At 43.0% G+C, this 25,242-nt stretch overlaps 1 protein-coding gene across 2 annotated transcripts in view; it reads right to left on the reverse strand.

Annotated features, from left to right (window-relative positions):
* Positions 1-25,242, reverse strand: part of LOC126268000 (uncharacterized) — a 720,479-nt gene that overhangs the window by 417,795 nt on the left and 277,442 nt on the right. For both annotated transcript variants that reach the window (XM_049973377.1, XM_049973376.1), the window contains exon 2: positions 14,557-14,680. In XM_049973377.1, coding sequence (XP_049829334.1) covers positions 14,557-14,680 — 124 coding nt within the window. The remainder of the gene's footprint in view (positions 1-14,556; positions 14,681-25,242) is intronic.

The following is a 25,242-nucleotide window of genomic DNA, read 5'->3' on the forward strand; positions in this document are numbered from 1 at the left end:
GACGTGCTAGTTACACAAATGATAGTGTTACAGAATGTTTACAAAGAAATGAAATTGCATTTTAAAAAAATTATGACGGGTCTAAGAAGACTGAAGCGACGAACGAAAATGCGAAGGCCGGTGTTCGAACCTGGGTATTCTACTAACCGGGTAGATGCGCTAACTACTACGAAACCGTTGCACTGTGACTTTGCATGTTTGCCCGGACTACCCACGGCACTTCCCTCGTCGATCCAAATTCCCATTCATGCGTCAACCCACTTGGCATTGCACATAAACTGGAACAGCATTTCTGAAGCTCTTCCAACTGTTAAGGAATAGTACCTTAGCAAAGAACGTAAAGTGGCATCCTCCCTGAAACTCAGGAATAGGTCCTTTAATCAAATGAAACTATACGCTTCCAGAGTCGTTTTCAAGTCTCAAACGTCTATGATGAACATAAGCTGACTGAGATGCTTTTCTAGTATGGTGGAGAGCCTCGGCAGTACGGTTCTAGTTAAGGGGAAAAGGAAGTGGACTGAGGAGTGAATAGGATTTGAACTGAGGATGGAAGCGTGTTACGGTACCCTGTGCATTTGTACAAACGTTTTGTGACAACGTAGTGGATGGCGTGTTTGCCTAGTGAACGGGGAACCCGGCTTCGAATACAATTTTCATTCGTCCCTTCAGTCTGCATATATACGTCAGGTACTTGAAAAGCTCTCTGGAACCAAATAGTTTAAAGCAACCTGCGTTGTAACTACGAGTGATGAGGTTGCTTTTACTGTTGTGACCTGGTTCTCTGAGATGGGTAAAACTCAAAATCTAATTTAAGATAGCCTAAAAGGAGGTAATTACTTTAAATTTAAGACAGCTTTTTGCGTCATATGTTTATTGATTTGAAGTACTTCCACTACTGTAAGTGTGGGATCACAAATTGTGGGAAGAAATCACGCTTTGCTGTGGACTAATTTAAAATGAATACAGGTTTCAATAATTCTGCAGAACTGCGGAGACTTGCCCACGATAAATCACTGTGGGGAGTTTCATCATACTTTTCTTCGGACTGTAGCGTACAACAATCCCGTAAACAGGAAACTCGCAGACAGTAATATCTTACACAGTTCGTGTCAGTCCAAAACTCGCCGCATTTAGGGAGCAACGCCCAATCTCGACGTGGGAGGTGGGCGGCCTGTTGCTTTGGCTGTGAAATGTCACACTGACATTCTGCATCGTCTACAGAAGCGTCGTCGTCGTCGTTTGTACAGTTCTGGAAAAGAAAATGTGGAGCAGCCGTCACTGTAGATCAGATGCGGAGAGCAGCCCCTAGAAAAGGAGAGAGAGAAGGGAGGGGGGAGCAGAGGGAGAGAAAGAGAGAGAGAGAGAGAGAGAGAGAGAGAGAGAGAGAGATGAGGAGGGTAGAGGGGAGAGAAGTCAGAGGAGATATGAAGAGAGAGGAGGAGAGGAGAGCAGAAGGGAGAGGAGGAGGGGGAGGGAAGGAGCTGTTGGTTCCTTTGTGGGCCCCGCAGGAAGCAATCAGGCGACGCCAATCTCCGGCGGCAGACGCCCGCAGCTGTCGTGGTTCTGGCCGTGGCCGCGAGCAGACGCCAGACACTTGTTGAGATGGAGTAACCCAGCCCAGACCTCTATTTGATGTCACGCTTCACGACTTTTGTGGGCCCTCTGGCGCTTAGATGGCTGTGTATACTGCCTCAGTAGTGGACTAGACCTTAGCGTGAAACTGTGCAATCTCGTGCTTTGGGAACCAATTTTCAACAGTCAGTACAAAGAACTGCAAGCCAATTACTCTCAGCCTTCTAGACGAATTCTTAGCCCTTGTACCAAGAAACGCAGATCCGGCTTAGTAATTTATCGTGAAAGTTACTGAATAAATTTTTAATCATTACCGGTTTCGGAAATTCTGTGCTGCCATCTTTGGATCTATGTTACATAATTACACAATTGTCTTCTTCAGTGTAGTAAGTGATGCTGTATAAAGTACGTCCATGTTGGTGGCTTCAGGCTTACTAAAAGTCGGCATATCAGTTTGACATACTCTCTACAGCACCAAAAGCTGTACTGAAAGAGACGATTGTGTAGCAATGTAACATAGATCCGACGATGGCCACAAACAACTGCCGACACCGGTAATCTATCTCAATAAACGATTTTAGCTATTTTGGCAATTGAAAATTAATTCAGTGTTCATAATACTACAGATCGACCCCATGTTGAAGATGTCAGAAGTGAATAAGGGACCTTTCGGTTTGAGATCAACTGTGTACAGTGTACGCGGCGTGTTTTTTTAAGTATGCACCGTTTTGATATTTTAGAAAAAAAGTTCTTAGATATCTTAATAATTTTACTTTTACATGAAAGCCTGTGCCCTAATCTACTTTTCTACATAATTTCCATCAATACTGAGGCACTTGTCATAACGTTGTACCAGTTTTTGAATACCCTCCTCTTAGAAGTCTGCCGCCTGACTTGTTAACGACTGCATCACCACTGTTTTGACTTCGTCACCGTCTTCAAAATGGTTCAAATGGCTCTGAGCACTATGGGACTCAATTGCTGTGGTCATCAGTTCCCCAGAAATGGCTCAAATGGCTCTGAGCACTATGGGACTTAACATCTGAGGTCATCAGTCCCCTAGAACTTAGAACTCCTTAAACCTAACTAACCTAAGGACATCACACACATCCATGCCCGAGGCAGGATTCGAACCTGCGACCGCAGCAGTCGCACGGTTCCGGACTGCGCGCCTAGAACCACGAGTCCACCGCGGCCGGCGTCACCGTCTTCAAGACGCTGACATCGTAAGGCCTCTGGTTTCTCTCACCTTATTGTCCGCTTCCGGCACCAAACTTTCATTAACGACTGAAGGACGCCCTCTCCGTTGTTCATCATGCACATTTGCGCGGCCATCTTTGAATGCTCTCACCCACTTTCTTACTATTCCATCACTCATTTTCTGTGTGAACTGAACAGATCTCACGATGAATATCGATCGCTTTTAGGCCTTTAGCACTAAGAAATCTTATAACACCCCGTACTTCACAGTCGGCGCGACTCACGATTAACGGAGGCGTCTTAAACATTCAGAATACAACGTAAACAAGGAAGAATCAGACTATAATGGCGTCAGTGCGTTGACTGAGGTACAGGCTTTCATATAAAAATTAAATTATTGAGATATCTTAGCAAGCCTTTTCTTTTAATTTCAAAACGGCACTTGCTTAAAAAACACGCCTCGTAAAAATGGTGCAACAGGTACAAAACTTCGAGGTAGACTAGTGAACCAATGGCTACGTGTCACCTTCCTTAAAGTACAGTCGGTCCTTTGGAAGCAAATATGTAGCAATTATCTGAATATGAGGCCCATACTATCTTTTGAATGGGACTCATAATTGTACAGATGTACACGTTAGGAGAATATTGGCTTCTTCCAGTGCATTATCAGGTTCTGTGCATAGGAGAGCTGCTAGTAAGAAGTTATCTAAATTTCAACGTCTTTGCCATCAGACCTTGATATCCGGAAAAAAAATATTTGTCGACGGAGTGTGATAAATCTTAGCAAAAAAGAAAAAGTACTGGAAAAGTTTTAAACTTTGCACCCACTTATAAATGTTTCTACCATGAAAATCATTTCTTCTGCTGAGGAAGGGTATCACGCCTTCCACAAGAACTGGCGGAAGAAATCAGACAGGAGGTTTCTCACGTTTTGCGTCAGACTTGGTCTCCACAGTGTAATAGTTCCTTGGCTGAAGTGGCAGCTATTCGGTTTATTAGAGAGGGCCAGGATAAGTTAATTTTACCAGCTGACAAATGCAGCGCTACCGTTTTAATGTACAATGCCGATTATATGAATAAGATGTATGGTTTACTTATCGATCCATCGTCTCATATATTACAGAAGGATCCCACGGCAAGCGTAAAACGGACACCGACATCCCTTCTGTAGAACAGGTCATTACGTGACTACTCTATTAAATAAATTCCTACTGGTGTCGCCGTGCAACCTAGATTATACGGACTGCCGAAGGTCCATAAAGATGAGGCCCCGATACATCTCATTGTTAGTAAGTTGCGAGCGCCGAGTTACAACTTGGCAAAGTATTAACCGTCGGTCCTCAGCCCTCCAGTGCGTAAATGTGAGCACCTTATTTTCGATTCCATGTGTTTCATTCAGCGTTTACAGTCGCTTCATCTTGGTCCCTCTGATTGAACTGTCAGTGTCTCTTTTCACTCTGGTCCCTCTGCATGAGACATTGTTTTTAATTAATGAAAAACTGGATATGAAAATGACGAATGACTGCCTTCATGTCCTGACGTCCATCTATTTTTTATTCATGACAAATATTGTGAACAGACTGACGGTGTGGCAAAGGAGAGTCCTTTATTCCCCACAGTCGCTAATCTTTTTATGAAAGACATTGAGGATATGGCCCTGAAGACATCTTTCTGAAGCCCACTTGTTTTTTAAGTCATGTTGGCGACATGTTTCTTGTTTGGCCATATCAAATAGATTATATTTGCCAATTACTGAACCATTTTAACTGTATTCATCCTAACATCAAATTCACGATGGAAGTTTCTGGATGCACTGGTTTGAAAAAGAGATGGTGGAACTCTTGGACACAGAGTTTATAGGAAACATACAGAGAGGTATTTACAAGTTATCAGCTGTCCCCCGCCGTTTGAGCATACAGGAGTCCTATGGACCTTGGTCAGAAGAGCATTTGTCATCGGATGCTGAAAATTTACCGTAACAGCTGTTACATCTTAATGACGTGTTTCATCACGGCTGTACGGACAGAGAGATCCAACGTCTGTTCAGTTCCGATTACTACTTAACCAGCTGAAGACACTTTTAGTTTAGTGGCTTTCCATTCATATGCTAGGATCATGTCCCCCAAGGTAGGTACGGGTTTGAAGAAACATGAAATAAGACGTGTATTTCGTCCTGCAGTTAAGATTAGAGCACTTCTTGGCTCTGTTAAGGACTATTTTGGTTTACGAAAGCCTGGCGTTTTCAAAATACCACTTCAGTGCAGTGAAATATGCATTGGCCAAACTATTCATTACGTCAATGACAGATGTGTTGAACATAATCGCCATGCGCGATTATTACAACCTGACAAATCTGCCGTGGCTGAGCAGAGGCACATACGATGATATAAAATGGGACACAAGTGGCTCCTAACGCCTTGCGTTGCTTGGATTGTGTTTCAAAAGAATCTGTAGAAATCAGACCAAGATATAATATCATTAACCGTATAACTGATATCTGCATCTACACTTACATCCATATCCCCGCAAGCCACCTGCCGGTGTGAGGGGTATTGTTCGTGGAAAGAACGATTGACGGTATGCCTCTGTGTGGTCTCTAATCTCTCTGATTTTAACCTCATAGTCTCTTTGCGAGATATACGTAGGAGGGAGCAATATACTGCTTGACTCCTCGGTGAAGTTATGTTCTCGAAACTTCAACAAAAGCCCGTACCGAGCTACTGAACGTCCCTCCTGCAGAGTCTTCCACTGAAGCTTATCTATCATCTCCGATACGTTTTCGCGATTACTAAATGATCCTGTAACGAAGCGCGCTGCTCTCTTTTGGATCTTTTCTATTTCTTCTATCAATCCTATCTGGTACGGATCCCACACTGCTGAGCAGTATTCAAGCAGTGGGCGAACAAGCGTACTGTAACCTATTTCCTTTGTTTTCGGATTGCATTTCCTTAGGATTCTTCCAATGAATCTCAGTCTGGCATCTGCATTACCGACGATCAACTTCATATGATCATTCCATTTTAAATCACTCCTAATGCGTACTCCCAGATAATTTATGGAATTAACTGCATCCAGTTGCTGACCTGCTATTTTGTAGCTAAATGTTAGGGGATCAATCTTTCTATGTATTCGCAGCCCATTACACTTGTCTACATTGAGATTCAATTGCCATTCCCTGCACCAGGCATCAATTCGCTGCAGATCCTCCTGCATTTCAGTACAATTTTCCATTGTTACAACCTCTCGATACACCACAGCATCATCTGCAGAAAGCCTCAGTGAACTTCCGATATCCACAAGGTCATTTACGCATATTGTGAATAGCAACGGTCCTATGACACTCCCCTGCGGTACACCTGAAATAACTCTTACTTCGGAAGACTTCTCTCCATTGAGAATGACATGCTGCGTTCTGGTATCTATGAACCCTTCAATCCAATTACACAATTGGTCTGATAGTCCATATGTTCTTACTTTGTTCATCAAACGACTTTGGGGAACTGTATCGAACGCCTTGCGGAAGTCAAGAAACACGGCATCTACCTGTGAACCCGTGTCTATGGCCATCTGAGTCTCGTGGACGAATAGCGCAAGCTGGGTTTCACACGATCGTCTTTTTCTAAATCCATGCTGTTTCCTACAGAGTAGATTTCTAGTCTCCAGAAATGTCATTATACACGAACATAATATGTGTTCTAAAATTCTACAACTGATCGACGTTATAGATATAGGTCTATAGTTCTGCACATCTGTTAGACGTCTCTTCTTGAAGACGGGGATGACCTGTGCCCTTTTCCAATCCTTTGGAACGCTACGCTCTTCTAGAGACCTACGGTACACCGCTGCAAGAATGGGGGCAAGTTCCTTCGCGTACTCTGTGTACAATCGAAATGGTATCCCATAAGGTCCAGCGGCCTTTCCTCTTTTGAGAAATTTTAATTGTTTCTCTGTCCCTGTGTTGTCTATTTCGACATCTACCATTTTGTCATCTGTGCGACAATCTAGAGAAGTAACTACAGCGCAGTCTTCCTCTGCGAAATAGCTGTGGAAAAAGACATTTAGTATTTCGGCCTTTAGTCTATAATCCCCTTTTTCAGTACCATTTTGGTCGCAGAGTATCTGGACCTTTTGTTTTGACACTCCTACCGCTTTGACGTAAGATCAAAATGTCGTAGGATTTTAGGCCAAGCCCTCCTCACACTGCATTTCGCTTCCCGTAATTTTTGTTTGTCTGCAAGGCTTTGGCTATGTTTATGTTTGCTGTGAAGTTCCCTTTGCTTCCGCAGCAGTTTTCTAATTCGGCTGTTGTACCACGGTGGCTCTTTTCAATCTCTTACGATCTTGGTTGGATTATACTCATCTAACCCCTATTGTACGATGGTTTTCAACTTCGTCCACTGATCCTCAACACTAACTGTACTTGGGACAAACCTTTTGTGTTGAGCAGTCGGGTAGTCTGAAATCTGCTTTTTGTCACTTTTGCTAAACAGAAAAATCTTCCTACCTTTTTTAATATTTCTATTTACGACTGAAATCATCGATGCAGTAACCGCTTAATGATCGCTGATTCCCTATTCTGCGTTAACTGTTTCAAATAGTTCGGGTATCTTTGTCACCAGAAGGTCTAATATGTTATCGGCACCAGTCGGTTCTCTGTTTAATGCTCAACGTAGTTTTCAGATAAAGCACATAAAAGAATTCCACTGGATTCCTTTTCCCTGCCACCCGTTATGAACGTTTGACTCTCCCAGTCTATATCCGGCAAATTAAAATCTCCACCCAGAACTGTAACATGGTGGGGAAATCTACTCGAAAGGTTTTCCAAATTATCCTTCAGGTGCTCAGCCACTGCAGCTGCTGAGCCAGGGGGCCTATAGGGACATCCAGTTACCATGTCTGCGCCTGCTTTAACCGTGACCTTCACCCATATTATTTCACATTTCAGATCTCCGTCAATTTCCTTCGATACTATTGCACTTCTTATCGCTATAAACACGCCTCCCCCTTCAGCGTCCAGCCTGTCTCTGCGGTATTTATTTCAATGTGAGTTTAGAATTTCAGTACTGTTTACACCTGGTTTCAGCCAAATTTCTGTCCATAGAACTATGTGGGCATTGTGACCGTTTATTAATGATAGCAGTTCTGGGACCTTTCTATAGACGCTCCTGCAGTTTACTATTACCACATTAATATTGTTATTCCCTGTTGCATTTTGCCTACTGCTACCTTGCCGCATCTCAGGAAGCGTTTAGTCAGGGCTAGGGAGGGAATTCTTTACCCGCTATGTACAACCCTGGAATCCTGTTTCACCATCTTAAGTATTATTGTCCGCTTCAACTGAATTTGGTCCTTCAGGTGAAGATCATTATAACAATAAATCAAGAAGGAATAACAAACCTGAGACATACAGTGGTATGGTAAATTATTTTAAGATTAAAAAAATTAAAAGTAATAAAATACAGCTGAAGCGGTTATTAATACATAAGATAAATTCTCATAGCTCTGGTTGCCACACCTACAAGGTTGCCGACTTTAACACATATTAAGAAACAAGTCATATGAATCAGCCGGCTAATCATCTATAACGATTCATCGTTATCCGACAGTATTCACTACTCTCCGCCTCCGGTAGCTGAGCCAACACGATAGCTCAGCTTGTTAGGCTAGAGAGCTGGTTAGCCTCTGGTATAAAAAGAACTGAGTGGAAGTATCAACAAACGAACTTGAACGGATGTCATATGACGTCCGCAACGACCAAACACAACGATCAACAATGGAAAAAAGAGGTTAGCGCGAGAGAATGTCAATCCTAAGGGTTCGGATTTGATTCCCGGCTGGCTCGGATATTTTCTCCGATGGGGAACTGGATGTTGTGTTGTCCTAATCTTCATCATTTCGTCCCCATCGAGGAGCAAGTCGCCAAAGTGGCGTCAAATCGAAAGACTTGCTGCCGGCGAACGGTCTACCCAAAGGGAGGCCCTAGTCACACGACATTTACATTTAGTATTCACCACTGGAGATTCTACGACCATTCTTGCAGCAAGAGCCAGCAGCAACTTTCAAGAACTTGGGTATTTTATCTTAGGGCAAGCGTATTTACGCTGCATGTAGAACTAGTATCGTTCACGGTTTGTATCAGTTATCGGAGAGAGCGGCTTAGGTTTTTTCACCTGATGATAGCGGCCAAGTGGACCTCATAAATATTGTGTGCAGATGACAGCCTGATGCGGCTGAAGACCCGACGAGAAATTGAGCATCGATGATACTGTGATGGTCTAGTTGAACTGCAAACAGTGTACGCGGTAGAACAGCTCTCAGTGACTTGAGACTGAGAAATTTTCCTAAATTCGATGATTTTTAAATTCTTAGACAATATATTCTTCAGGTGAGACTGCCATGTCAATTTTCCACAAAATAAAAGCTTTAAAAACCTTTACTGAACACGTAAAATAGAAAGCAGCGTCCATCGTTTTACGAACTGGCACCTTAAAATGACGATACAAACGATTAGAATTAACACAAACACATCCGTCTGAAGTACGTTTGAAGCCTATTCTTGCCGACTCCTCCAGCCGATATATCGTCCGGTACAGCGTATTTTTCTTCTCGCGCCTGTAGCACGAATCCTAGGCCTAATTTCACGCGCGCGAATCGTAAGTAAGCAGTGAATTAAACTTATAGGTAAACGTTTCCTGTTGGTATAAATATATTATAAGTGTTGTTACATTAGTGGAAGTGTTGGTGAAGTGTTAAATAAGATTAAACGGGGTAAGAAGTTTATTTTCCTTCTCGCGCCTATAGCACAGACTTTAAGCTTAATTTCACGCGCGCGTATCGTAAGTAAACAGTGACTTAAACTTATATGTAATCTCCATTGTTTTTATTCATTACGCTTTCAACTTATTTATATCTGCCTGAATAGTTTCTAGGATCCTTTGTTTACGTATTAGCCAGTACTTAAATCAGTTTAAACGATTTCTGTTTTTGCCATGATTGAGAAGTGTGTGACATGCCGTAGGATCGTTAGTTCCGGGGTATGGTGTGATGGGTGTTGTAGTTTCTTTCATTGGGGCGAATGTAGTGGCGTGGGAAATGGGGACATAAATGAGGCTCACCAGTGGTATTGTAGAATCTGCAGTAGAGATAGGAAAATACTAGAAAGGGGAAGGGAAAATTGCAGCTCTTCAATCTGACCTAGACAAGGCAAGGGAGGATCTGGACAGGTTAAAGAGGGAGAAGGGTGAACAGAGGTGGGAAGTGGCAACAGGTAATAGGGGGAACAGGCAAAGGAGAGCATCAGACAGCTTTGTGATAAATCTTGAAAATAGATTTGACCTGTTGCCTCCGTCAGAATCGGATGAGCCTCATGTAGCTGAAGCTGTAGAAAGGGCACAACAAGCTTTCAAGGACTTGAAAAAGGTAGGGAAATTTGTAAAGAGAAAGAAAGTTCTGTTGTTAGGTAGTTCCCCTGGTAGAGGTGTTATCCAACTACTGCAGGAAAATCTAGGTCCAGAGTACCAGGTCACAAACTTTTTCAAGCCTAGTGCAGATCTGGGTCAGGTAACAGAGGATATAGGTTCTCTATGCAAGGATTTCACGAAGGAGGATGCCGTGGTTATAGTGGGTGGTCCGGGAAACAGCATTGACAGAGACTCTGAATATTCCATAGAGAGTGACCTGGTGAAGATAGCATCAACAACGAAGCATACGAGTGTGGGATTTGTGTCTGTGTTGAGACGCCATGATCGGCCTCATTTGAACTCTTCTGTAGGGAGGGTGAACTTGGAGTTGGAGTGGCTGCTTAGGACGGATATAGGGTCCCATATTGGTTTGATTCCTGTAGATGCTATTTATAGGAGGGACTACACTAGGTATGGCCTTCACCTCAATAGGAAAGGGAAGGGAAAACTGTCTGGCTTGATTGCAGAAAACTTAAGGGGGGACACTGTCACAAGTGGTAAAATACCAGTGGTCACAGGTGTTAGAGGGATGCCTTTTTTAGGATAGGGAAGGGGGATAGAGAACGAGTTTTAAGAAAGATTGGCAGACAGACTCAGTTTGATAAAATAGATGAACAGAAGTCAGATTTTAGCATACAGCCTCCATTTAAACAATGTTTAACAGAAAGTAATCAGAAACTGCCAGTTCATCTTCACCAAAGCAGTTATAATCGCATTAGTATGCAGTATCAGTTATCTTTATTACACCAGAACATTCCGGGACTCAGAAATAAAGTTGATGAACTACTCATTTGTATCGATGAAATGAATTCATCTAACGAAATTGACATAATCTGCATCTCGGAACATCAAGTGACCACTGGTATACAAACGTTAGACATTTCAGGATTTAAGCTAGCTTCCTACTTCTGCAGAGTAGATATGGATAGAGGAGGAGTTGCCACATTTATTAAAAACTGCCATAAATTCAAGAACATTGACATTAATAAATTCTGTTTAAAGCAGCATCTAGAAGCATGTGCAAGAGAATTAGAGTTCCATAACAGATCCTACATAATAGTAACTATTTACCAAGCACCTGCAGGAAATTATAATCTATTCATAAATCATATATAAGCTCTTTTGGGTTATTTAACAGTAAGAAACAAAGAAATTTTGATTGCTGGTGACTTTAATACAGATTTTCTAATTCAATCTTCTGGTAAACATTTACTGCAGTTAGTAATGTTGTCTTTCAATCTAACTCACACTGTAAACTTTCCAACTAGGATCACTAAATCCTCAAGGACAGCCATTGATAACATTTTTATAGACAATCAAAGGAACAAAATCATATCATAAAACCTGTAATAAATGGACTATCAGATCATGACATGCAGCTCCTTGTTTTAGATGTAAATTCAAAGCAGATGATCAAGACTGCTAAATCTGAGTACAGGAGAGTATTCAATCAACCGAAAATTGAGTGTTTTAGAAAACTGCTCAAAGATATGAACTGGAAAGATGCTTATAGTGCTCATGACATGAATGAAAAATATAGCACATTCATGAACAGTGTCGGTACCATGTTTGAAAACTGTTTTCCTCTAAAAGTTACTCAAATTAAACAGAAGTCTATAATAAAACCATGGATCACACAAGGAATAAAGATTTCCTGTAAGACAAAAGGGAAAATGTATCTGTCGACCAAGAATAGCTCCAATGCTGATGATTTAACTAAATACAAGGAATATTGTAAAATATTAAAAAAAGTAATTCAGACATCTAAACAAATACACTACGAGAAGAAGATTGCAATGTCAGGGAACAAAATAAAAACAATATAGGATGTAGTGAAAGAGGAGACTGGTAGAACCAGAAAGGAACAGGAGCAAATAGCACTAAGGGTAGGTGACACATTAGTAACCGATGGGCATAGTGTGGCAAATCTATTTAACAAGTACTTTATATCCATTACTGATAGAATGGGATTGTCAGGATCAGTAAATAATGCCCTTGAATATCTGAAACTAGCCTTTCCAAATAGCTTTAGGAACATGCATTTGTCACTCACATCACCAAAAGAAATAACTTCCATAATAAAATCTTTAAAAACAAAGCATTCTAGTGGTTATGATGAAATGTCAACAAAGTTAAAGAAGGCATGTTCTTGTGAGTTTAGTACAATTCTAAGTTACTTGTGTAACCAGTCAATTATAACTGGGACATTTCCTGACTGGCTGAAATATGCAGATGTTAAGCCTCTATTCAAGAAAGGGGATAAAGAGATGCCATCAAACTACAGACCGATTTCACTTTTGCCAGCATTCTCCAAAATTTTAGAAAAAGTAATCTACAGGCAGCTTCTCAACCATCTGACCACAAATAACATATTATCAAGAACACAGTTTGGATTTCTGAAGGGTTTTGATATCGAAAAGGCTATTTACACCTACAGTGAAAATGTACTTAATTCATTAAATAACAAGTTACAAGCAGCAGGTATTTTCTGTGATTTGTCAAAGGCTTTCGATTGTGTAAACCACAACATCCTTTTAAATAAATTAGAATTCTATGGTGTCACTGACAGTGCTGCAAAATGGTTCAAGTCATACCTCGCTAACAGGAAACAAAGGGTGTCAGAGCAAGGGACTAGTGAATTAAGTCATCAGTCATCATCAGAATGGGAAGAAATTACATGTGGTGTCCCACAAGGATCCATCTTAGGGCCATTGCTTTTTCTTGTGTACATTAATGATCTCTCATAAGTTACACAGCCAGAAGCAGAGTTCGTTTTGTTTGCAGATGACACAAGTATTGCAATAAATAGTATGTCGAATGTAGTTCAAGAAAGATCTGCTAATGATATTTTCATGGATATTAATAAATGGTTTGAAACCAACTCACTGACATTAAACTTTGAAAAGACTCACTATATGCAATTCAGAACCTGTAAGAGCTTTCCACCCAGCATATTCATAAAGTACGAAGAAGAGCAGATAGAAGAGGTTGACAGTCTTAAATTCCTGGGACTACAACTTGATAATAAATTCAGTTGGGAGGAGCACACCACAGAACTACAGAAACGCCTTAACAAATCTGTATTTGCAATTCGAGTGTTAGCAGACATAGGCGACATAAAAGTGAAAAAGCTTGCATACTTTGCCTACTTTCATTCCATAATGTCATATGGTATAATATTTTGGGGTAACTCTTCAAGTCAAACAAAAGTTTTCACAGTCCAAAAGCGTGTAATACGTATTATTTGTGGAGTAAACTCACAGACGTCTTGTAGAAACCTCTTCAAAGAACTGGGTATACTAACTACTGTCTCACAGTATATTTACTCCTTAATGAAATTTGTCCTAAATAATATATCTCTTTTTCCAACAAACAGCTCAGTTCATACATACAATACCAGGAACAAAAATGATCTGCACAAGGACTTAAAAGCACTTACTTTAGTTCAGAAAGGGATCCACTACTCAGGAACACTCATCTTCAATAATTTGCCAGCAAACATAAAAAATTTAGTTACAAATAGAGATCAGTTTAAAAGGAGCCTGAAAGACCTACTAGTGGCCAACTCCTTCTACTCCACTGATGAATTTTTTAATAGAAACAAATGATGTGTTGTATATATTTATACTATTAGTATTGTTATTTCAGCTTCAAAAAAATAAAAAAAAGGTGACATGTTCCACATCCACGAGGGTCTCCTCAACACGGATCTATGGAACGAAAACTAATCTAATCTAATCTAATGTAATCCAAACAGCTGACGAGTTGTCGGAAGGTTAGAGGAGGAGCAGCCTAAGGCAAAAACGTTCACAGACGGAGAGTACTGATCGGGAGACTTACCTGTGGAAGAAGTACCGTTGCTTTCTGTAGCAAACTGAGCCACGCTCAAAGAACGTCACCGATCCAGTGTGTGAAGAAAAGCGTCTATAAAAGAAGGACCTTATGCATACGGAAGACTTCCTGAGAAGCTGAGTTTGTGGAGTTGTCCGAGGTGTCATGAGTCCTCTCGAGTTGGAGTAACGCACCTATGAGGTGGTGTTTGCGTAGGAAAGATTTTTGTATTTCACTTCGAGTAAGGTGAGGTTTCCGCGGGTTGACCGATACCTGCTACGCCCGCACTCGACGTGCCAGTCACTGGTTCCCCATGCGTTTTACCCTCTTTCTTATGCAGCTAGTGAGGTTGAAGCTCCGGCAGAAACGCACTTATGACTATTACGAGAGCATCCCAGAATACACTAAGCTGTTCGTTGCAGATAACCAGCAGAGACGTATTCTGGAGATGAAGACCAGAGTTGCACAGCGATGGAGAAGGGATGGCGCTCACCTGGTGAGATGGGCCCCGCCTCCAGCACGCTGGTTGTCTGCGGCGCCGGCACGTAGCCCTGTAGGTACTGCCGCTCCTCGTGCAACACGCGGCCCATGATCACCACCATCACCGAGAAGTACGCCTGTAAACAAACAACTGTCAGTGGAACGCTCCTCTTATCACCATTCAGAGGCAAGTATAGCAGCAAGATTTTACCCTGCAAGTACACTGTTCTGCGAAAATTAAAGGACGAAACTATCTTTCGTATGACGTGTCACTTTGAAGTAACACAGCTCTATGAAGCTTTGACCGTACGTAGAAAGAACTGCTGCAGTGTAGTACAGAAAGTAAGAGAAATAAATAGGCAATGAGGCGAACAGAAATTACACTTTTGTTCAAAGATAGTAGTTTCACTGGATTCTCTGCCACTTAAGATGATGTCCTGAACATTACAAATGGCGAGACAGGTCCCTTGAAAGGGCGTGTTTTCACTCTGGCCGGCAACGAATACTCTATAATGTGGTCCCATGCCGGCGACATGGTTGGTGAGGAATTCTTGTGGCATCTCTTTTCATTTCACAACCAGAGTGTTTGAAAACTGCTGGATGATCGATGGCGCATGTGAATGTATTACAATACGTCTCGCCAACCCATCTCATAAAGAAAATGAAACAGCTCTCATTAAGATGCCATTTATCGTGTAGCTACCACTTCCGGGACTTCAATGCGCCATCTTCAAGCCTTAGTTGATGCTGAAGGGGTTATCAAGATTCATATATACGATGCATCATTGGTCAACATTACTGGTTTACGCAGAGTACCTGAACTGTGATTTCGTCTCCCCAACCACCAACTGTAAACTCAGTTGAAGATATCAAATTTGTAGGTAGTACGCATAAGCCAGTAATGGTTGGCCCTGATTCCCCGTATATGTGGTTCGTAATAACAACTTCAGTTTCAACTAAGGCCTGAAGATGGTGCACTGAAGCGCCAGAACTGGTACCTACACAATAAACGACCTCTTAAGGACGTCTGTAGGTGATCCATTTTCTTACAATGGTGAACGGCCATAGTCCCCAGACCTCAGCCACAAGAATGACTATACAAAAACATCCTGTATGTGCTCCATGGTATTTAAATCGGTGGAATGGGAAGACCAGACCATTCGCCGAATATCCTCTCGTACGAAGAGTTCCTCCACTTGCGCTGCTCAATGCAGTCCTGTATAATCATTCATAAAGACGTACACAGGAATGGAGTATGTTGTCACAATATCATTGGCCGTTGAGGGTGCCGGGTTCAAACATTTTGAACACACTTCACAATGGCTCCCGACACAAAAACATCTGGACCTCCAACATTCGACAATGTTCCTGAGTACATTGCGTATTCCCACCACTTGCCATATGATACATCCAGAATTACTACTCATATCATCAGAGAAGAGTGCGTGATCCTACTCCTCGACTGAACTAGGTTTTGCAGTCTTACCATGTTGCACTCTCAAGTGGGAGAAGGTCGGTTTAAACCCGCGTCCGGCGATCCTGATTAAGGTTTTCTGTGATTTCTCTAAATCGCTTCAGGCAAATGCCAGGATGGTTCCTTTGAAAGGACACTGCCGACGTGTTTCCCCTTCATTCCATGGGACTGATGTCGTCTCCAACCAACCATCCACTCCTCATTGGTCCAATCCCTACTCGGCACCATCGCAAACTGTGCTGCAAATGTGTGAATGTCAAGTGAACACAACGTATTAGCCGTATTAGACCACCCCATACAGTCGCTTTTGCCAATGTGGATCGCGAGAACGGGCCTCGAAGTCCTGTTGAATGTAGTTGGAATAGTACCAGCTATATCGGTCCCTTATTGCCTGTTAGAAAATGTAGCCGTCATCATCTGCTGCAGTTGATGGTTGTTAACTACCTCATCATCTTCGAGCAGCAGTGCCTGTGTTTTGAAGCGCTCCCCATGCACGTCAAACAATACCGTGAGCAATACCAATCTCCTCAGCTACACTTATCACACTTCGTCCTTATTCCTGTTTCCAAATGATTAGAAGTCAGCAAAATGTAGTCTTGGGCTATAGTGTTAAAGAACGCCCCCAAAGTGCACTGTGACTGCGCTTTGATTGACAGTTTCTTTTTCAGTTGTTCTAATGGCCTCGTATTACTTGGCCAGCTTCACGTGGCTGACCTCACATCCAGTTTCATGTTCATCACTTAGTGAGCTCTGGCAACATGCATCCAACCTTTCAATCATTTCCGAGTTGTTAATATGTTATGCTACTTTATCTACCTCATGCTTAAGTTTTGCAGAGCAGAGTACTCTTGCTCCTTGTGTAGCAGAGCATGATGACCACCAACACTGAGAAGTATGACTGAGAACACATTCCCACCCACCCATTGTTCTCTGTCCCAACACAAACACACACACACACACACACACACACACACACACACACACACACACACACACACACACACACACACAAACATGTAGGTGTCGGCGGAGTAGTTCTCTCATCAAAAGGCACTGGCAAGTATACCACAAGAAGTTTGTATAAATTTGTTTCCAGCAGAAACATGTCATTTGGGGGCGGTGTCTGAAGTAGTGAACTCATACATCGTCTAAAGAATAGGTTACCACATTGCGCAAGTTCAGCCTCCCAGAAATATTCGCTACACTTCACTGCACTACTTTGACTGTTGTAACGGCGACACGAGTGGTCGCGGGGTTGAAATTACGGAAAGCGTGGCGGGACCTGCGGAGCGGCCCGAGAACAACACAACGGGAGAGGACGGACACGACCAACGAAGGACAGAACGAACAACAAGAAGATCGAAACAACGGAGTCACAGGGACACTTAACAACCATGTCCACAGGGACAGAGAACAAGAAAGTAAATAAGCTGTCTAAGGCGAGGGGATGTGTCCTGAGACGTACGCGAGATTGGACTGGCTGGGTGAGCGAGAGGCAGGCACTTAAGTACTCTATCGGGGGCGCCGCTATTGGCCGCTGGAACCACGTGTTCCACTGTGGCGCCCTCACACTAAAACCGGGCCAGGAGGCGAGCGCCGCCACAGCTTACGGCGGGGGTTCAAATTCCGCGGCATACGGTACCAGACAGACTCTACACAGTGAAGCAGTGCAGTTTTTCCATGCTATGATTATACTGGTAGTCAAGGCTGCAGTAAATTTTCTTCCATAATTTCCTCAACAAATTTCAGATATATTACAGCGTACAGTGAGAATTATTTTCGAAGGAACACATTCATTTTATATAGTTATACACTTACCTACCCTGGCAAGAAATCCGCTTTATGCTTTATCTAAAATGTCATCTTTATTCACTGACATTAAGTTTTGTGAGGTACATGAACTGCATGCAAATCAATAACAAAAATAATGATGGAAGGTTAAGAAATGAATTTAAATTTGTGCCAAGGCTAGAACTCGAGTTTTCCTGCTTACTAGACAGGAATAACATACTTCAATTCGCACCTTCAGCATATTTTCCCCTGCCAAGGCTCTCGGACACTGGAATAGCACCCTAGCATTGCATCTAACAGAGAAATCCTGTAAATGTGGTATTGGTATCTGTAGACTTTATAATTAAATTTACCTCGATACATTTGATTCTCGTCTTTATATACGGTAATAATGGAGTCTGAAGACGTGAATTAAAATTTGTGCAACGGGTGGGACTTGAACACAAGTCTCCTTGCTTCCATCGTTTTCGGAGGTAGCGATGAGTCTGAAATGTTACGAGGAAGATTTATTGTAAGATCTACACTCCTGGAAATTGAAATAAGAACACCGTGAATCCATTGTCCCAGGAAGGGGAAACTTTATTGACACATTCCTGGGGTCAGATACATCACATGATCACACTGACAGAACCACAGGCACATAGACACAGGCAACAGAGCATGCACAATGTCGGCACTAGTACAGTGTATATCCACCTTTTGCAGAAATGCAGGCTGCTATTTTCCCATGGAGACGATCGTAGAGATGCTGGATGTAGTCCTGTGGAACGGCTTGCCATGCCATTTCCACCTGGCGCCTCAGTTGGACCAGCGTTCGTGCTAGACGTGCAGACCGCGTGAGACGACGCTTCATCCAGTCCCAAACATGCTCAATGGGGGACAGATCCGGAGAGCTTGCTGGCCAGGGTAGTTGACTTACACCTTCTAGAGCACGTTGGGTGGAACGGGATACATGCGGACGTGCATTGTCCTGTTGGAACAGCAAGTTCCCTTGCCGGTCTAGGAATGGTAGAACGATGGGTTCGATGACGGTTTGGATGTACCGTGCACTATTCAGTGTCCCCTCGACGATCACCAGAGGTGTACGGCCAGTGTAGGAGACCGCTCCCCACACCATGATGCCGGGTGTTGGCCCTGTGTGCCTCGGTCGTATGCAGTCCTGATTGTGGCGCTCACCTGCAGGGCGCCAAACACGCATACGACCATCATTGGCACCAAGGCAGAAGCGACTCTCATCGCTGAAGACGACACGTCTCCATTCGTCCCTCCATTCACGCCTGTCGCGACACCACTGGAGGCGGGCTGCACGATGTTGGGGCGTGAGCGGAAACGGCCTAACGGTGTGCGGGACCGTAGCCCAGCTTCATGGAGACGGTTGCGAATGGTCCTCGCCGATACCCCAGGAGCAACAGTGTCCCTAATTTGCTGGGAAGTGGCGGTGCGGTCCCCTACAGCACTGCGTAGGATTCTACGGTCTTGGCGTGCATCCGTGCGTCGCTGCGGTCCGGTCCCAGGTCGACGGGCACGTGCACCTTCCGCCGACCACTGGCGACAAAATCGATGTACTGTGGAGACCTCACGCCCCACGTGCTGAGCAATTCGGCGGTACGTCCACCCGGCCTCCCGCATGCCCACTATACGCCCTCGCTCAAAGTCCGTCAACTGCACATACGGTTCACGTCCACGCTGTCACGGCATGCTACCAGTGTTAAAGACTGCGATGGAGCTCCGTATGCCACGGCAAACTGGGTGACACTTACGGCGGCGGTGCACAAATGCTGCGCATCTAGCGCCATTCGACGGCCAACATCGCGGTTCCTGGTGTGTCCGCTCTGCCGTGCGTGTGATCATTGCTTGTACAGCCCTCTCGCAGTGTCCGGAGCAAGTATGCTGGGTCTGACACACCGGTGTCAATGTGTTCTTTTTTCCATTTCCAGGAGTGTATAAATCACCTACACCTGAGGTACACGATTTCTCCATTGCGTCCAATGCTGGGTTACTATTCCAAAGCTGGGGAGCGTTCCTGTCCAGTAAACAAGGAGGCTGGAGATCGATAACCGACCGTGGCACAGGTATTAATTCATTTTTTCAGCTTCTGTCATGGAGAGAGTCGGATCTATGGCAACGTAGCGTGCGAAACTGCCCCGTGCGCTGGCCAGCTCTCAACTGTCGGAGTTGTTTACTTCCGCGTCGTGGTATTTGTGTATACAGAGTCCAGTACTAACGTACCTCATTCCGCACTCTAAGCGCCATGCGACGATGAAAGTAACGTTTCATGCAGAACAGCCACGACCAAGAGCCTTTGAAGTTGAACAGTTAACACTAGAGGATCTGTGTGCGAAACCCCCAGAACGTGATCAGAATTAATTTTCCAATCACAGGAAGTGATGGACACGTAAGTGCAGTGACAGTGTACCACGCAGGATTCTGTCTCTGAAACTTGCAGATGCTTGAGCTCCCACTCGAAGTACCTCAAGATGTGCCTTTGCCGCTTTGCAACCATATGACAACGTTTTCGGTCATCTGGCGGAAAAATGGCAGACGTTTACCCAAATCGTTCGGCAGATCAAAATTTAGCTGTCGAAACACATTCCATCGTACCTGAAGTTTGGCAGTGTGCAGGCCATTGTTATGTACGACGGCCAGCTACTAAAATGGGCAGGATGTGGCCAACAAGGACATGTCAAGTCCGAATATTTACGCCAATGTTTCGTACAGACACCGCTGGGTGAAGTGACACCTACATCGACGCCCACGTCCCTACACATCGCATACGTGATAGTAGCATAGAACCCTGCCACGCCACTCCACGATATCCCTAAAGCCTCGTAAAAGCCAGCATAACGTTGGACGTCTGCGTTGGACGTGCCAGCCGACGCAGGATCCGGTACTCAAGACGCTCATATATAAACCAAATTAAGAAAATATGTAATAAAGTAAAAAACTAATCACATTTAATTTTAATTTATGCTTTCTTGCCCCCTGATAGCTTTAGGGTAGTTGTACTAGTAACGCCAACGCCTGAAGAGGTTCTTTTTCTTCTTCCTTTTTTGAATCCTTTTCCTTTTCTTGAAAAAAATGTTAGCGAGGAGACTGAGGTTCAAGTACCGACTGTGGCATGAATTTTATTTCATTTCTTCAGCTTCCATCAATTTCGTAGATCTGGAAATCTGACAACGGCTGGGAAAGCAATGTGATGACGTCATGCTCCTCCATGCAGTACCCAAATGGTTCCATTCTTGGAGGATAACATGGTGGCCAGCAGGCATCGCTAACCCTCTGAGCGCGGTTACACAATTATTTTTTCCTCAATTCAACCAATAGGTCCATACCAATTTTTCTAATTAAACCAGAATTTTCATAGCGCAATACGTGCTTCCACCCTCAAAGCAACAATTGTTCTACTCTGTCGCGTATGTATAAACTTATTTTTTATTCAGGCGATTACGTCAGCTCTTCAAATTATCCCTAAAATCAACAACACGGAATGCACGTTCATATAAGTTTAACACAGAAATGTAATCTGAATATTTCTATGACAAAATAATGGGGTCCTCTGGAAGTAATTCATTAATTATATCGTGTAAGCGTTTGCTTTTGTCTCGTTGCTTCCTGTTTCTCAATATAAATTAGCCTTTAGAAAATGATTGCAAAATATATAATTTACAATGGTGAGTATATACCGGCTGAAAGTAATACTTGGCAATACTTGTATTATTACTTGTGACAAGAAACAAAGTACACCATCTGCTCAAAAGCATCTGGACACCTGTGTGATGCGGAATTGTCTCTACATGTAACGATAAATAGACCCACCAGCATGAAACGAGGCGGGTAGTATGGTGATGTCAGTAGAAAAATTGTAACGGCATAATGAAATCCATCACCATCGTCCCCAAACTTCTCAAGCTGCCAGAAGACGACTGTGATTTTGAAGTTAAAAAGAGAAGGAACAACAACAGCTAAATCAGGCAGCATCCATGTACTGAACATTGTGGAGGGTGACTGTAAAAACCGCCTGAAATCAATGGAAGGAATGACCCGTCACTTCCTAAGTCCTACCATCCGTCCATCTAGAGCAGAAACTGTACTTAGTATGTTAAAAGAATGGGGCAAAATGGTATAGAAGCTCCACGAAACCGCCATATTTCTGTAGCCAATGTCAAGTGAAGCTTGAGGTGGTGCAAAGAAAGACGCCACTGGACAATGGATGACTGGAAACAAGTTATTAGGAGCCATGAATCACGCTATACCTTGTGGCCAGCCGATTGAAGGGTTGGGGTTATGAGAATGCCAAGCAAATGACACACCTGTCATCACGTGTAGCGCTATCAGCGAAGCACGGAGGAGGTGCCGTTACGACATGATTTAATTTTCGTGTTTAAAGTATGGTGGCATGCTTAGCTTTAAAGAAAAATCACCAGCAATGGCAGCCGACAACTTCCTACATAAGAAGTCATCCTCATTCTGCGAAAGGCCTTCTCAAAGAGGGCAGGGAGGTGCACAGAGATTCAGGGCATCAACAACAAGAAAAAATCTTATTACGGAAGTAGGATTCGTTACGAATAGAAAATTTGGGTAAGGGGCGTGTTAATGCGAACAGTTCAGTGATAGAGTTGTTCTCATCAGATCAGACAGCAAAATAACATCTGCAATAATGGTTCAGGTATACACAAAGCGTTGCAAGGTGATGGCGTAGAGACAGAGAAAGCATATGATATTGAACTGGTAATTCTGTACGTAGAGGGAGATGAAAATCTAGTTGTCATGGGGACTGGAATACGTTGCAGCGGAAGGAGTAGAAGAAATAGTTACAGAAGAATGTGAGAGTGCTACTAGAAATGAAAGAGGAGAGAGACTATGGAGTTCTGCGATAAATTTCAACTAATAATAGCGAATACTCTGACATTCACATGGGGTGGAGGTATACTTGTAAAAGGTCGGAAGATACAGGAAGATTCCAGTTAGATTTCATCATGATCAGACAGAGAATCCAAAATCTGATACTGGCCTGCAAGGCGTACCCGGTAACAGATATAGGCTCAGATCACAATTTTGGAGTGATGAATAGTAGGCTGAAGTTTAAGAGACTAGTCTGCCAGAAACAATGTGCAGGGAAGTGGGATACGGGAATACTAAGATATAAATAGGCGAGCTTGAAGTTCTCTGAGACTATACTGCAATAGGGACTAGCTCCGTAGGAACTTCAGTTGAGAATATTGGACATCCCTAAAAAGTGCAATCACAGAAGTTGGAGACAAAAAGTAGGTGGGTACAAGGAACGTACCTGCGCAGAAACCATGAGTAACAAAAAAAAAATACTTCAGTTGAACAATGAAAGACGGAAGTATAAAGATGTTCAGCGATATTTAGGAATACAGAAGAAAAAGTCTCTTAGGAATGAAATTACTGGGAAATTCATGGAATCTAGGGCTAAAGAACTACATAAAAAATATTAAGGAAATCTAAATAGAAGTTACTGTCAAAAAGGACTTCGAAAGGACTGACACAACATATAGAAAAGTCACACAAACTTTCGGTGAAATTAAAAACAAGGGTGGTAACATTAAGAGTGAAATACGAATTACAATCTTAAAAGCAGAGGAGAGAGCGGATAGGTGGAAAGACTACAATGAAGGCCTCTATGATGGGGAATATTTGGCTGATGTGACAGCAGAAGGAACGGAATTCGATATAGAGGGGACAGGAGATCAAGTAGTACAATGAGAATGTAAAAGAGCTTTGTAAGGCTTAGGATCATATAAGGCAGAAAGGATAGACAACATTTCATCAGAATTTGTAAAATCATTGGGGGAAGTAGCAGCAAAACAACTGTTCACGTTCGTGTGTGGGATATACGAGTCTGGCGATATACCATCTGACTTTCGGAAACTTTCATCCAGACGATTCCGAAGATTGCAAGGCCCAAAAAGAATCATCGCACCATCAGCTTAATGGTTCATGCATCCAAGTTGCTGACAAGATTAATATATAGATGAATAGAAAACAAAGTTGAGGACGTATTGGATGACTATCAGTTTGGATTTCTGAAAGGTAAAGGCACCAGAGAGGCAGTTTTGACGTGGCAGTTGATAATGGAAGCAAGACTAAAGATAAATCCAATCAGGTTCATAGGATTTATCGACCTTGAAGAAGCGTTCGACAATGTCAGGTGCTGCAAGATGTTTGAAATTCTGAGAAAAATAGGGTTAAGCTGTAGGGAGAGACACGTTAACACGCAAAACTTACAAGAGCATTGCATGGTAGAGTGACAGGGCAAGTGGGAAACATGCACCAGAAGAGAATCGAAGCATTTGAGATGTGGTGCTACAGACGAATGTTGAAAGTTAGGTGGACTAATAAACTAAGGGACGAAGAGTTCTGGGCAGAATGGGAGAGGAAAGGAATATATGGAAAATGCTGAAAGGAAGGATGGGCAGGATGATAGTCCATGTGTCAAGACATTAGAAAAATCTTCGATGATACTACAGAAAATCGTAGAGTGAAAGCTGTAGAGGAAGACATTGGAATACATTATGATCAAATCGAGGACGTAGGTTGGACGTGCAACTCTGAATTAAAGAGTTTGGCACAGGAGAGGAATTTATGGCGGCCCTTGTCAAAGACATGATTTTTTTTTTAAGGAGTGTGGTCCCTTTTTGCACTCAACAAAAGTAGAGAATCGGTCTGGAGACGAAGAGTTTACGAGCGTGGCAGAGTGTACCATTATAAAAAGGATCTGTGAGATAATGAGTGGTGCACAACAACATTCCTGAACTGCACTGACCAGCATAGAGTACCGATCTTTGCATCTTTGGGATGAGTTAAAACGTCGACTTCTCTCCAGACACCAGTATCCTATATTTCTAAAAATGGTTCAAATGGCGCTGAGCACTATGCGACTTAACATCTGAGGTCATCAGTCGCCTAGAACTTAGAACTAATTAAACCTAACCTGAGGACATCACACACATCCATGCCCAAGGCAGGATTAGAAACTGCGACCGGAGCGGTCGCTCGGCTCCAGACTGTAGCGCCTGGAACCACACGGCCCAATATTTCAACCTTCTCTGGTGTCCGTCTCTTGAGGAATAATGGGCTACCGTATTTCCGTAGACATTCAAACACCTCACTGAACAGCGATCGGCACTCATAACAACGAAGAGTTTATAGACCCGAATTAATGTCTACCAATACATGTCATACTTTCGATCGGACTGTGTATGATTTTCAGCAACGGTCTGAAATCTTCAACACATGTTTACATATGAGTTTGATTGTATTGACGTACTATGAATACTTAATAGTAAATTATTATTTAAAAAAACTGCAAGCAAGTGAATTTAAAACAAAATATTGGTGTAGAGAGACGGAAATTTTACGTCCTCAAACCAGTAACAATATCTTCGATGCCGGATAGTACAGATTATTAAC

The sequence above is a fragment of the Schistocerca gregaria genome, chromosome 4, assembly GCF_023897955.1.
Source record: "Schistocerca gregaria isolate iqSchGreg1 chromosome 4, iqSchGreg1.2, whole genome shotgun sequence".
NCBI classification, from domain to species: Eukaryota; Metazoa; Arthropoda; class Insecta; order Orthoptera; family Acrididae; genus Schistocerca; species Schistocerca gregaria.